This window comes from Canis lupus, chromosome 10 (assembly GCF_011100685.1).
Source record: "Canis lupus familiaris isolate Mischka breed German Shepherd chromosome 10, alternate assembly UU_Cfam_GSD_1.0, whole genome shotgun sequence".
NCBI classification, from domain to species: Eukaryota; Metazoa; Chordata; class Mammalia; order Carnivora; family Canidae; genus Canis; species Canis lupus.
Genome location: NC_049231.1, coordinates 46,324,339 through 46,339,401, shown reverse-complemented (window position 1 = coordinate 46,339,401; position 15,063 = coordinate 46,324,339). Strand labels below are relative to the sequence as shown.

The 15,063-nt window shown below is 42.2% G+C and overlaps 1 protein-coding gene across 20 annotated transcripts in view; it reads left to right on the top strand.

Annotated features, from left to right (window-relative positions):
• The window catches only part of FER1L5 (fer-1 like family member 5), a 58,685-nt gene that overhangs the window by 23,568 nt on the left and 20,054 nt on the right, over positions 1-15,063 (top strand). For all 20 annotated transcript variants that reach the window (XR_005365796.1, XR_005365797.1, XM_038551118.1 and 17 more), the window contains 2 exons: positions 376-501; positions 2,732-2,909. Coding sequence is in view for 18 of the 20 variants with exons in the window: in XM_038551118.1 (XP_038407046.1) it covers positions 376-501; positions 2,732-2,909 (304 nt within the window). In the remaining 2 variants the exon portion in view is untranslated. The remainder of the gene's footprint in view (positions 1-375; positions 502-2,731; positions 2,910-15,063) is intronic.

Below are 15,063 nucleotides of genomic sequence, written 5' to 3'. Positions count from 1 at the left end.
CTCCCCTTGGGCCAATCACGGTTGCCAGGGGGGCAGGGCGTGCCCTGATTGGCCAGGCTGGGAGCGCAAACACGGGCCTCATCACAGCCTGCTCCAAGCAGAAAGCGTTAGTTTGCGGGGATCAGGTACTTTGAGTCGACAGGTGGGTAGAACGCGCGAAGAGGAGCAGGCCTCGGGGTAGAGAAGAGGGGTCAAGCCCCAGAGGTTTCTGGGCACAGCCATGTGTGGGGCGTCTGGAATTGCGCCCCAGGATTGTGGTCAGCCCTGGGCAGCAAGTTACTAGACAACGCTCTCTGCTGCAGAGGTGTCAGGGGAGATTTATCTTCTCTTTTTCCCTCATTCCTTTTCTCACCGATTTCCTCCCTCTTACCCTAGAATATTTCCAGCTCCGTTAAGGATGGTTTAGCGTATCGAGGCCGAGTCTTCCTCGAGTTGTTCACCCATGTCTCGTCCCATCAAGAGTTTAAGAGGGATCTCTCCTCTCAAGTGACGAGTGTAGAGGTAACTACTGGAAACAGGTAACCCAGGAAGGAAGAGTCCCCCTGCCCACCCCAGATCTACTGCGCGGCCTGTTTCTCACATGGCGGAGGCCTCAGCCTCAACCCGAATGAGTTGATGGGTGCCTGAGGATGTTTGGTCAGTCCACCTGAGTCTTTACTAAGCCCCTCTGAGGACTTCATGCTGTGCCAGATCCCAGGTGGTCAGATAAGGTTTTGGTTTAAGATAAGGTTTTGGTTTAAGAAATATGTGATCTAGTTAAGGAGAAGTGATCTTTTTTTTTTTTTTTTAAGATTTTATTTATTTATTCATGAGACAGAGACACAGAGGGAGAAGCAGGCTCCATACATGGAGCCGGATGTGGGACTCGATCCTGGGTCTCCAGGATAATGCCCTGGGCTGAAGGCAGGCGCCAAACCTCTGAGCCACCCGGGCTCCCCGAGAAATGATCTTCTAAGGAGTTTTTCTTCTTCCTGAAGGCTGGGGAAGACCACTGATGCAGGAAGGGGCAGGAGGAGCAGTGTTAAGAATAGCCACCCACTTATTTTTTATTTTTTTATATATTTTTTTATTTTCTTTTTTTTTCCACTTATTTTTTAAATGGGAATACAGTCACAAGGAAGGAGAGCCAGAGAGGAGGGAGCGGGTTCCAGAGACCCTTTGGAAACAATACAGAGCCACAGACCAACAAGACATAAGAAATGGGGGGCACCTGGATCACTCAGTCTGTTAAGCGTCTGCCTTCGGCTCAGGTCATGATCCCAGGGTCCTGGGATTGAGCCCTGCGTTGGGTTCCCTGCTCAGCAGGGGAATCTGCTTCTCCCTCTCTGCCCCTCCCTCTGCTCTGCTCGCGCTCTCTCTCTCTCTCTCTCTCTCTCTCTCTCTCCCCCTCTCTCCCCCTCGCGCGCGCACGCTCAAATAAATAAATAAATCTTAAAAAAAAAAAAAAGACAAGAGAAATGAGGCTAACTCCCCTAAGCTGATGCCCATCTTCTGCCTCAGGTGGCAAGGTGGCCAGGAGTGGCATCCATGCTCCCCAAAGGAGGGGGGATGATGAATCCCACCTTTGACATATGCTTGTGAGACATCCATGCAGACCAGTACTCAAGGCTGTTAGCACACCAGAATCTGACCATGGGATTGTGGAGGAAGTGTCTGGGAGGAGGCAGGTGAAAGGGTGCCACACCAAAGGCAGGTAGAGGAGGAGGGGCTTGTGGAAGAGACCGGGAGGAGTCTGCAAAGAGGAGCATTGAGGCAGCCCCCAAAGGGGAGAGTTGCCAGATGTGATGGAGAAGTTGCAGACTGCATAGAGGCAAGTGCATAGAAACTTGGCTGCAAAGTGGGAAGAGACATAAATCCGATGGGAACTAAACAAAGGCTCAGAGGGAAAGAGGAAGGTTATTTTTTATGACAGGGCAGACCTGAGCTAGTGAACAGACAGGGACAGTGCAAGAGGAGGGGAGGGGGGGATCCCTGGGTGGCGCAGCGGTTTGGTGCCTGCCTTTGGCCCAGGGCGTGATCCTGGAGACCTGGGATCGAATCCCATGTCAGGCTCCCTGCATGGAGCCTGCTTCTCCTTCTGCCTGTGTCTCTGTCTCTGCCTCTCTCTCTCTCAGTCTCCCTGCATGGAGCCTGCTTCTCCTTCTGCCTGTGTCTCTGTCTCTGCCTCTCTCTCTCTCAGTCTGTGACTATGATGAATAAGTAAATAAAATTAAAAAAAAAAAAAAAAGGAGGGGAGGGGTTGGCCATAGAAATGAGAGCCACTGACATGGTAGATGGCGGCCCTCCAGCAGATAGGAGGCATGGTGGGAGGAGGTGGCTGAGAAGGGCCCAGAGCAAAGGGATGGTGTGTGTGACACCTTCACCACACCCCCGCCCACTCTCATCTTATCAGGGGAGGGCGTTGAGGCAAGAAGGAGAGGGATGAGGTAGCCCAAGTCAGAGCCCAGCCTGACACTCCAGGAGGGCCTCCAGGAGAAAAGCCTCCCTTTCAGGAAGCTGGCTGGGAGGAAGGGACCAAGTGCTAGAGGTGCTGGGAAGAACTGCCTTTGAGTAGGAGTCAAGGGAGGACTTTGAGGGGGCACGGGTTCAAAGATGATCCAGCTCACCCTAAAGAGAAGCAAAGATGGCTTTTGAAAGAAACAGAGCACTACATCTTTGCCTCCCTACCTGTCTCTATATCCTTGTTCATCCCTTGGTTTATGTACTGGGGACGTGGGGTTTATTGTTTTAGAGGCATCAGAACCGCAAGAAGTATGGGCTGTGCGTCATCTTCCTTTCCTGCACCATGATGCCCGACTTTAAGGACCTGATCCAATTCGAGGTCAGCATTGGCCACTATGGAAACAAGATGGACCTGAGTTACAAGCCTCTCGTCTCAACCACACAGTGCAGCCCAGTGATATATGATGGTAATAGATCCAGCCCAAGAGTAGAGAGCATCCGCCGCATGCCATGCTCTGTGCTTGGCCTTTTAAGGGTATTAGCTCATGGAAATTCAAGGCATTGTTAACCCACATGCCTCACATGAGAAAAATGAGCTTCAGGGAGGTAAAGTCACCGGCCAAACATTGCACAGCTCGTGTGGGTGGTGAGCCCACGACAAGAGTTGAAAGTAGGCATTTACTCTCAAGTTCTTCTCTGTGCTCCGTTCCACACTACAACTTCCCCAACACCATCTTTTCCCTACTATGAACCACCCCTGATTCATCCATGCCACCATCTTCTGTTACTCCTCTGTCCACCTTCTATCCATCCATTAATCTGTTCATCCACCCTTTCTTCCATTTGACTCCTACCCATCTACTGACCCAAACACTTAACCAACCTCCCACCAATCCATTCATCCCTTAATCCAATATATACTTATTAAACACCCATACCAGGCTCTATAGAGTAGCATTTCTCAAAACATAGTTCCGGGCCTGGCATCAGCATCACCTGGGAACTTCTATAAATGCAGATTCTAGGGGTGCCTGGGTGGCCCAGTTGGTTGAGCATTTATTTGACTTTTGATTTTGGCTCAGGTCTTGAAATATCTTGAAATATAATTCACACGCCATACAATTCATACAATTCATACAATTCATCCATGTAAAGTGTGCAATTCAGTAGCTTTTAGTGTATTCACAGAATTGGGCAACCGTCACCATGGTCAATTCTAGAACATTTTTAACACTCAAAAAAAACCCCCACTATATCCACTTGAAGTCACTATTTCTCCCCTGCATCCTCAGCTTTAGGCAACTATTTATTAATCTATCTTCTGTTTCTATGGAGTTTTCTATTGTGGATATTTTTTCATATACATGGATTCACAATATGTGGTCCTTGGTGTCTGGCTTCTGTCACTTAGCATAATGTTCTACTACTTTTTAAATTATAAAATATATGCAAAAAATATATGTGTATATACAACTTAAGGACGAATAAAGTGAGTACTCCAGAACTCACCACGCAGATTAAAAAGTAGAAGATTGTCAGCATCTTAGAAGTTTCCTGTATGCTCTTCCCAGACTCATTTACCCAAGAAATAACCACAATCTTGATCGTGACAGTAATCACTCCCTTGCTTTACTTTTCAATTTTTACCACCTCTGTATGCAACCCTAAACAGCATACTATTTTTTGCATTTTATACAAATGGAACTTTCCAGTCTGTACTCATCCGTTTTCCATCTTTTGCTCAATATTAGTTTTTTTTATGTTGGCATATATAGCTGAAGTTCACTTTCACTTCTGAATGTATTCTACTTTATGATTATAGCACCAATTATGTGGTATATGTAGATACTTGGGAACTATCTTTTTCTCCTACTATAATAATTGTGTTACAAACATTCTTGTACATGTCTCCCAGTCTCAAATGCAAGACTTCCTCTAAATTATATACCCTGGAGTGAAAGAGAAATTCAAAGCAAAAGAAATTATACCAAATTACACTCTCATCAGCTTGATATGAGAATTTCTATTGCTCTGCGTTCTCACCAGTACTTGATGTTGCCCAGCTTTTTAATTTTTGCCAATGGTGGATGTAAGATGGTATCTTATAAGATCTTGATTTGCATTGTGCTGATTATAAATAGAGGTTGGGCATCTTTTCATATGTTTACAAACATTTGTTTTTTTCTCATCTGTAAAAAGCCTATTGGTATCTTTATCCATTATTCTACTTGGCTTTTTCTTATTGGCTTGTACATTACTTTTTCTAGGAACGATCTTTTGTCAGATGGGTGTATTGTAAATACCTTCCCAAAGTTTGGCGTTTTCATCTTTGTCTTACTGACAACTTTTTATTTTTCTTATTGAGGTTTTATTTGTAAACAATAAAATGTACATATTTTAAGTATACAAGTTGATGAATTTGGGCAGATACAGATACCCATATAACCACCATGGGAAGAAAGTTCCATCACCCCAGAGAGCTGCCATATGCCCCTTTTCATTCAATCTCCCCAACCCTTGACTGACCCCAATGCTGGGGTCAGTCATTGTTGTGCTGTTTTTCACTGTAGATTTGTTTTTCTTTTCCTACAGCTTCATGCAAATGAAATCAGACATGTGGTTCTTTCTTTTTCTATGGCTTCTTTGGCTCAGCATAGTGTTTTAGGAATTCATCCATGTTGTTTCATGGATTAAGTGTTTTATTCTTTTTAATTTCTGATAGTACTTCACTATGGGAATATGACAGTTTATTTATCCATCCTCCTATTCATGGACATTTAGATTGATTCAACTTTCAGAGTATTATGAATATAGCTGCTGTGAACCTTCTTGTACAAGTCTCTCTATGGGGATCCCTGGGTGGCGCAGCGGTTTGGCGCCTGCCTTTGGCCCAGGGCGCGATCCTGGAGACCCGGGATCGAATCCCATATCAGGCTCCCGATGCATGGAGCCTGCTTCTCCCTCTGCCTGTGTCTCTGCCTCTCTCTCTCTCTCTGTGACTATCATAAGTAAATAAATAAAAATTAAAAAAAAAAAAAAAAAAAAGTCTCTCTATGGACATAATGCTTGCATTTCTCTTGGGTACCTACATAGGAATGGAATTTGGATTTTATTTTATTTTATTATTATTATTATTTTTTTTTGGAATTTGGATTTTAAAGGAAATTACTAACAATCTTCCAAAGTGTTTGTGCCATTGTACACACCCCCACAGCACTGTTTGAGAGTAGTACTTGCCCCACATCCTTGCCAAATTTCGTATTGTTGGTTTTTTTCATTTGAGTCATTCTACTGGGTATGATGTTGTCCATAATTATAATTTTAATTTCCATTTTTTTTTCTTTTTTTTAATTTCCATTTTTCTAATCAGTAGTAATACTGAGCCTCTTTTCATGCTCACATATATTTCTGTAGTGAAGGCACTGTTCAAGTTTTTTGCCAGTCTTTCAATGGGTTGTTTGTCCTTTTATACGGCGTTCCAGCTCTTTTATATTTTAGATACAAGTCCTTTGTCAGATCTGTTTTGCTAATTTTTTCCATTCTATGGCTTGGCTTTTCAAATTCCAAGCAGTGTCTTTTGAAGATCAGAAGTTTCTCATTTTGATGAAGCAAATAAATTCTAATTTTGAGGGGTGCCTGGCTAGCTCAGTTGCAAGACCACATGACTCTTGATCTTGGGATGGTGAGTCTGAGCCTCATGTTAGGTGTAGAGATTACTTTAAAATTAATTAATTCTAATTTTGATTAAATCAAATTTGTTGATTATCTTTTCTTTTATAGTAATATATTATTTGGCCCAAGAAATATTTTCTACCCCAAGTCATAAAGATATTCACTTGTGTTTCATTCTACAAGCCTTATAATTTTAAAAGATTATTTTTGGTAATCTCCACACCCAACATGGGGCTCAAACTCATGACCCTGAAATCAAGAGTCAAAGTTCCTCTGACTAAGCCAGCTGGGTGCTGCCAAGCTTTATTATGTTAGATTCTTTTTTTTTTCAATTTTTATTTATTTATGATAGTCACACAAAGAGAGAGAGAGAGAGAGGCAGAGACACAGGCAGAGGGAGAAGCAGGCTCCATGCACCAGGAGCCCGACGTGGGATTCGATCCCGGGTCTCCAGGATCGCGCCCTGGGCCAAAGGCAGGCGCCAAACCGCTGCGCCACCCAGGGATCCCTATTATTTTAGATTCTTTGTTTAGGTTTACGATCTAACCTGACTTGATTTTTGTATATGGTGTAAGGGAAGGGTCAGATTCTTTTTTCTATAAAGATAAAAAATTCAGCACCATTTGCTGAGATGACTATTCATTCCCACTTAGAATTACTTTAATAACCATATGTGAGTCTCTTTCTAGAATCTCTATTCTTTTTTAGAAGACTTTATTTATTTATTTGAGAGAGAGAGAGAGAGAGCAAGTGGGGGGAGGAGCAGAGGGAGAGGGACAAGCGGACTCCATGCTGAGCACAGAGCTTAACGCAGGCCTCGATCTCATGACCCTGAGATCATGACCTGAGCTGAAATCAAGAGTTGGACACTCAACCAGCTGAGCCACCCAGACTACCCCTAGAATTTCTATTCTATTCCATTGATCTGTTTGCCTATCTTTTTTTTTTTTTTAATTTTTTATTTATTTATGATAGTCACAGAGAGAGAGAGAGAGAGAGGCGCAGAGACACAGGCAGAGGGAGAAGCAGGCTCCATGCACCGGGAGCCCGACGTGGGACTCGATCCCGGGTCTCCAGGATCGCGCCCTGGGCCAAAGGCAGGCGCCAAACCGCTGCGCCACCCAGGGATCCCTGTTTGCCTATCTTTAATGCCGATATCACACCATCTTGATTACTATAGTTCTAAAGCAAGTCTTGAAGTCAGGTAGCGTAAGTCCTCCAACTTTGTTGTTCTTTTACAAAATAATACAATTTCTGGCTATTCTGATTCCTTTCCATTTTCATATGAATTTTAGCATCAGCTTGATGATTTCTGCAAAAAGTCTGCTGGAATTTTCCTGTTTTCTTTTGTTCTAATCAAGTGTTTTTTATTTGGTTTTGTTTTTAGTATTGCATTCTATCTCTATTGGCTCTACATCTGTGGATGAGTTGTAGTGGCTGCTCAAGGGATTGCAATATTGGTCTTTAACCAGTCATAGTCTCCCTTGAGTTAATATTATAACTACTTCACATATGAGAATATATTACATATATTTGCATACAATTGCTATATTCAGTATAAAGTGCAATTGTAGTTATATAATTGGATTTTCACCTTTGTTATACATTCTAGAGTTGGTTGCTAATATTTTGTTTAGGATTTTTCATCTATATGAATCACATGGATTTGTGATTTTCTTTCTCATAGTGTCCTCCTTTGATTTTAATATCAAAGTTATGCTAGCCTCATGAAATTGAGGAGCATTTCCTCTTTTTACTCTCTATGAGCATTTGGGTAAGACTATAATCGTCTATTCCTTGAAAGTTTGATAGGACTCACCTATAAATATAAGCCTGGTGGGTTTTTTAATGCAATAATTTAAATACAGATTTATTTTAATTATTCAGCTTTTCTATTTATTTTATTTATTTTATTTTTATTTTTTAAATTTTTTTATTTATTTGTGATAGTCACACAGAGAGAGAGAGGCAGAGACACAGGCAGAGGGAGAAGCAGGCTCCATGCACTGGGAGCCCGACGTAGGATTCGATCCCGGGTCTCCAGGATCGCACCCTGGGCCAAAGGCAGGCGCCAAACCGCTGTGCCACCCAGGGATCCCCTCTATTTATTTTAAAGTCAGTTTTGGTGGGTTTAACTTATCTAGGAAGTTATATATTTCATTGAAATTTTTAAATTTTTCAGCATAAAATTTTTCATACTGTCTTTAGAAATTTTTTTATTGTGGCAAAATATCTGTAACATAAAATGTACCATTTTAGCCATTCCTAAATGTACAGTTCAGTGGAGTTAAGTCCATTTACAATGTTGTGTAACTATCACCTCTATTTCCAGAGCAATTTCATCATTCCAAACAGAAACTCTACCCATTAGACAATAAATCCTCTTGTCCCCTGGAATCCTCTATTCCTTTTGCCACTCTGAATTTGCCTATACCTCATATATGTGGAATCATGTAATATGTGTCCGTTGTATCTGGTTTGTTTCACTTAGCATAGGGTTTTCAAGGTTCATACACATGATAGCCTGTGGCAGAACTGCATTCCTTTTTAAGGCTGAATAATATCCCATTGTATATACATATCACATTTTGTTTATCCATTCATCTATTCCTAGACACTTGGGTTGTTTCCACCTTTTGGCTTTTGTGAATAATGCTGCTTATGAACATCGGTGTACACATAGCTGTTTGAGTCCCTGTTTTTAATTATTTGGGGTATATGCCTAGGAGTGGAATCACTGGATCATATGGTAATTGTTTAACTTTTTGAGGAATCATCAAAATATTTTCTACAATAGTTTCTTTTTTAAAAGATTTTACTATTTCTATTTGAGAGAGAGAGAGCACAAGAGAGCATGAGCTAGGGGGAGGAACAAAGGGAGAGGGAGAAGCAGACTCCCCACTGAGCAGGGAACCTGATGTAGGGGCTCTATCCCAGGACCCTGGGATCTTGACCTGACCTGTAGGCAGACGCTTAACCAGTTGAGCCACCCAAGGCACCCCTCCACCATAGTTTCTTACTGTTATCTACTTATCTTTGCAATATCTAAAAATAGCTGCCCTTATAGTCTTCTTTGTGGGTGGGTGTGTGTGTGTGTGTACACACACACCTTCTTTTCTCTTAATAAGTCTTGACAGACTTTTCCAATCTTTTTCTATTACAAGTAGTGCTATCAAGATACACTTTTTGTGTGTGTGTGTACACGCACACCTTTTTTCTTAATAAGTCTTGACAGACTTTTCCAATCTTTTTCTATTACAAGCAGTGCTATCAAGATACACTTCTTTTAAAAAAGATTTTTATTTATTGGGGATCCCTGGGTGGCTCAGCGGTTTAGCGCCTGCCTTTGGCCCAGGGCGCGATCCTGGAGTCCCGGGATCAAGTCCCACATCAGGCTCCCTGCATGGAGCCTGCTTCTCCTTCTGCCTGTGTCCCTGCCTCTCTTTCCCCCTATGTCTATCATGAATAAATAAAATATTTAAATAAAAAAATGATTTTTATTTATTTATTCATGAGAGACACAGAGAGAGAGAGAGAGACAGAGGCAGAGACACAGGCAGAGGGATAAGCAGGCTCCATGCAGGGAGCCCGACGTGGGACTCGATTCCGGGACTCCAGGATCACACTCTAGGCCGAAGGTGGCACTAAACCGCTGAGTCACCCAGGCTGCCCAAGATACAGTCTTATGCATAAATGACTTCAAAGTGGAATTGGTCAAACACATTTGCATCTTGGCAGATCCTGCAAAACTGTCCTCTGTGCTGATCATTTTCCTGTTTGCTCTCAGCATCTCCAGCAAGGAGAGACTTTGCATACTCTGTTCTATATCAAGCTTCATTCTTACCCTTCCTTGCTCTATTCTATATCTTAGGGCCGCATACCAGTAAATGACATTTCCCAGATTCCCATGCCAGCTGCTAAAAGGGGAGATACTGTCATTCTGTTCTATCTCCCCACCTCCCCCTCTCCCTTCTTCCTGCCACTGCAATTCAGCAGGCATCTCTAAAAGTGGTCACATCCCTTTAGAGATCCCAGCTTTGGCTGACCACTCCTCCATGGTCCCAGCCTTCACCAGGCAGCCCCTCTTCTCTAGTGCCACTACTGGTTGGGCTCCAGCATCCTGCGCAGCTACCTCAATGGTGCAGCAGTGGTTGTGCAGCTATCTGTGGTCACACCACTGTCTGCCTTTGGTTCCGCAGCCCTAGAAGCAGTAGTTTCTACCTCCAGTTACTAATCTCTGAGTAAGCTCATTTCTCCCCTGCTCCTACCTTTCCTTTTAAGTAGGCTCCATGCTCAGCATGGAACCCAGAGCAGGGCTTGAACTCACAACCCTGAGGTCGAGACCTGAGCTGAGATCAAGAGGCAAATGTTTACCCAACTGAGTTACTCAGGCATCATCCCTTAGTTTCCCCTTTTTGATCTGTTGGCCCTTTCAACACATTTTCCTTATTAAATCCCCTCTATTTCAAACATCTGCCGTGGCTTTTTCTTTTTCTGGTTGTACCCTGACTAATAATCGTCCATAAAGGTTGTACCAGTCAACACTCCCACCAGCAACTATGAGAGTCTTATCAAAATCTGGTATAGGTCAGCCCGGGTGGCTCAGTGGTTTAGCGCCGCCTTCAGCCCAGGGCCTGATCCTCGGGATCGAGTCCCACGTCAGGGTCCCTTGCATGGAGCCTGCTTCTCCCTCTGCCTGTGTGTCTGCCTCTGTGTGTGTGTGTATGTGTGTCTCATGAATAAATAAGTAAAATCTTAAAAAAAAAATCTGGTATAAACTTCTGGATTTTTATCAGTCTGGTAAGTGAAAATTGGTATTTTGGTATAGTTTTAATTTGTATTTCTCTCGTTATAAATGAAGTAGGGCATCTTTTCATATGTTTAAAAGTCATTTGTATTTTCTTTTAATTGCATGTTTATATAATTTTCTCTTTTATTCTATGAGATATTAGTCATTTTCTTATTGATTGCTAGGATCCCTTCATATATGAGGGAGATTAGGCCCTCATGATATGATCTGTAAGTACATTTCCCATATTTGTCCCATATCTTTGTCTACAGTTTTTGGGATTTTTTTCCCATGAGCTTTCTTTTTATGTACTCCAACTACTGCTTTTATGGCTTCTGGCTTTTGAGTCATAATTAGAAAGGTCTTTTTCACTCCAAAAATATTACAGAATTCTCTCATGTTTTGCTCTACAAGTTTGTGGCTTTTTAAACTTTTATAACCAATACCTTCTCTCTCATATGTTTTCCCTATAAATTTCTTGATCTTTCTGTCCAGCTGCCCAAATATCCTTTATCTTGCAAGTTTACTAACTTCACCAGGATATGTTGAAGTCTTGATCCTTTGGGATCAGTTGTCCCTGGCATATGGTGTACTCTTTCAGGGGGAGATTTGAATCTTCTTTTATTTTGTTAACAATTTATTTAGTGGTGGGGCACCTGGTGGCTCAGTCAGTTAAACCATCTGCCTTTGGCTCAGGTCATGATCCCAGGGTCCTGGGATTGAGCCCCATGTTGGGCTCCCTACTCAACAGGGAGTCTGTGTCTCCCTCTCCTCGCTTGTGCTTTCTCTCGATATCTCTTTCTCTTTCTTACAAATAAATAAATAAAACCTTTTTATAATAATTATCTAGTGGTATAATTTTTTTTACAATTTTTAAATTGGGTTATCTTCTTATGGGGTGGTAAGAGCTCTTTATATATGCTAGATACAAGTCTTTTATCAGATACATGATTTGCAGATAGTCTGGCTTGTCTTTTCATTTTCTTAACAGTGTCTTTGAAGTGCAAACATTTTTAACTTGGATGAAGTCCAATTTATTTTCTTTTACGGTGTCATATCTAAGATCCCTTTGCCTAACCCAAGGTCATGAAGATTTTTCTCCTATCCTCTAAAAGTTTTATAGTTTTAATTCGTATATTTAGCTGTATGGTCCATTTTTAATTAAATGGTTTATGAATAATCCAATTTTTCAAGCACCATTTGTTTAAAAGACTCTTTCCCATGTGAGTTTTGTTAAATGATATTTTTAAATATTCTGTCCCGTGGTTTAGGTTTTCTACTTTAGGGGCTCTGTTTATGGGCTTAGTAATTTTCCTTGGTTTTCTTCTGTATCTGTCAGCTTTTCCCGGATCCTTCGCGACTCTTTATTTCCATTTTATTTTGGTCACTTTTCTTATTTCTATGCTTCTCACTTGAGTTGTCTGCAGGGTCTAATCTCCCTTGGGCTCCTTTTTATGTTGTCTTCCTTTCTACAGTGCTTTTGTTTTTGCTTCTACTTTTTTTCTGTGTTTTGCCAGCTCACATTTCCTCCTCTGAGCCCTGAGTTCATTCTGGGAGTGTGTTTTTGCTGGCACTTTCAGCACTCTGCTCTGCTCAAGCTGTGCTTCCAGCTGTCTGCCTTGTTCTTCACTTCCCCACAGGTGACTCTGTCACACTTCACCCCTTCCTGCTCCGGCTTCGGACAGCGATCAGAGTTGCTTTTGGCAGTCTTTATGTGTATTTTGAGTCTACAGATTATATCTGTCTCCTTGTTTTGCTGAAAATGGAGTTGTTTTCCTCCTCCTTGTTGCTTTTGTATGCTATCCAAGAGTAGAAGAAGAAAATTGCCATCTTGTATCTGCACGTTCCTATCTAAGAACCCCAGTCCTGGATCTCTGCTTATTTATCATTCTAATGATTCACTCAGTACCAGAGCCTGAGGATGGTGTCCTCCAGCAATTCTGGAAAGTTATATTTTCGCTTGAAAATTACTTCTTCCCTTTGTCTCTTATATGGCTCCTTCTCAGACTCACTCTGTCCTCTATGGGACTCCTCATTCTGTTCTTCATATTTTTAAATCTCTCTTCCATATTCGTCATCTCTCTGAACTGTATCCTGCATAATTTCTTCTAGATCTTGGAAGGGACTTAGGTAAGCAATCTATTTTAAAATTTTTGGCAGCTCCTTATCCCTGTTCCCGACTTTATTCTTCTCCATAGTATTTTCCACCACTTGACACACTATTTTATGTATTATCGCTACTATTTTTTTAAATTCTTAAATAAACTTTTTTAATGATTTTGAGATAGAATGTGCATGTACGCGCTTGTGCATGTGCACGAGAGCAGGGGGAGGCAGAGGGAGAGGGACAAGCAAATCCCCCACTGAGTGTGGAGCCCTATATGGGGGTCAATCCCAAAACCCCGAGGTCATGACCTGAGCTGAAGTCAAATGCTTAACCAAGCCACCCAGGCACCCCAAATTGTTAAGTAAACTTTTGAATCCAGTATAACATAGCAATGGAACCAAAGTATCCAACTCAATGAACTATTGTGAAGCAAACACACCAATGTAACAACATTCAGACCATGAAATGAAGCCCCTAGATTCCAGAGGCCCCTTGATTCTTTCTATCCCTACCTCCAGCAAGGGCAACCACCCTCCTAACCTCCAATTTGTTTTGTCTGGTTAGCTTTATATAAAAGAAACCGTATAGTATGCAGTCTTTTCTGCCTGGCTTCTTTTGCCCACCATTTTGTGAAATGGAAACACAAACCTAGATGTCTTTAGGCATAGCTGTAGTTCATTCTCATTGCTGTATAGTATTCCATTAAGCAAACATACCAGATTTTATTTTCCCTTCTTCTACTGAGGGAGATTTTGGTGGTTTCCAGTTTGGGACTATTCCGAATAGTGCTGCTGTGAATATTTTACAACATGTCTTTCATAATGCTGGGATACCTTTTGGCCAGGTGTATACCTATAAGCAGAGTTGTGGAGCTAGAGAGTGTGCATCTTGGTTCTAAGCCACTCATCTTCTTGGAACTTTATTTGTGGGAAATCTTTTGGGCTGTAGACTAAAGTTGCAGCTCCAGAGAGGATTTCTTTGCTTCCTCCAGTTAGCTGGGGTGCTGCCAACCAAAGACTACTTTGAATTTTCTCCAGACGTAGGTAATATGAATGCAAAATACAACCTGCATGAGGCCCCGTTTGCAGTTACAAATATTTAGGAAAATTTTCTATTCTCTCTACCCAGAGCGATGCTGGAGATGGGCTGGTTTCTTCACTGTTGTCTTCTTTGTGGTGGGTTATTTCTCATCAACTCAGGGTTCAGGTTTTGAAATCTTAGCTTTGCAATGCCATATTAGTTTGCTACAGCTGCTCTAACAAAGCACCACAAACTGGGTGGCTTAGAACAGTGGAGACTTACTCTCTCACAGTTCTGGAGGCTAGAAGTCCAAAATCAAGGTGTTGGCAGGGTTGGTTCCTTTTTTTTCTTTTTTTTTTTTTTATTTCTTAAAGATTTTATTTTTAAGTAACCTCTACACCTAACATGGGGGTTCAAACCTATAACCCCAAGATCAAGAGTCTCATGCTCTACCGACTGAGCCAGCCAGGCACCACCCCCCTTGGTTCCTTCTGATAGATCTGAGGAAGAATCTGTTCCAAGCCTCTGCCCCAGCTTCTGGTGATTGCCTACAACCTTTGGTGTTCTTAGCATGCAAACACATCAGACCACCTCTGCCTGTCTTCACGTGGTGTTCTCCCTCAGTCCCTGTGTCTTCCTCTCTGGCTGTCCTCTCTCTGTGTCCCTCTCTTCTTCTTATCAGAACACCTGTATTATGTGAAGGCTCTAAACTCCTCCAGTATGATGTCATCTTGACTAATTACCGTTACAATGACCCTACTTCCAAATAAGGTCACATTCTGAGGCAGTGGGGTTAGGACTTCAACATAGCTCTATAGGGGGTACAATTCAACCCATAACATACAGGATCTCCTGTGAGACTGTTCACCTTGAGCAGTGCTAGGCTTTTTCTGTGGAGCCCCCTGCCCTGGCCCTTGCCAAAGAGAGCACAGGTTCTCCAAGATTTGCCAGAAACTTGGAGGGCAAGTCAGCTTTGCCTTTGCTTGCCTCACAGATTTTCTGCTTTTACTTTATTTTGGCTTCTGTAGATTTC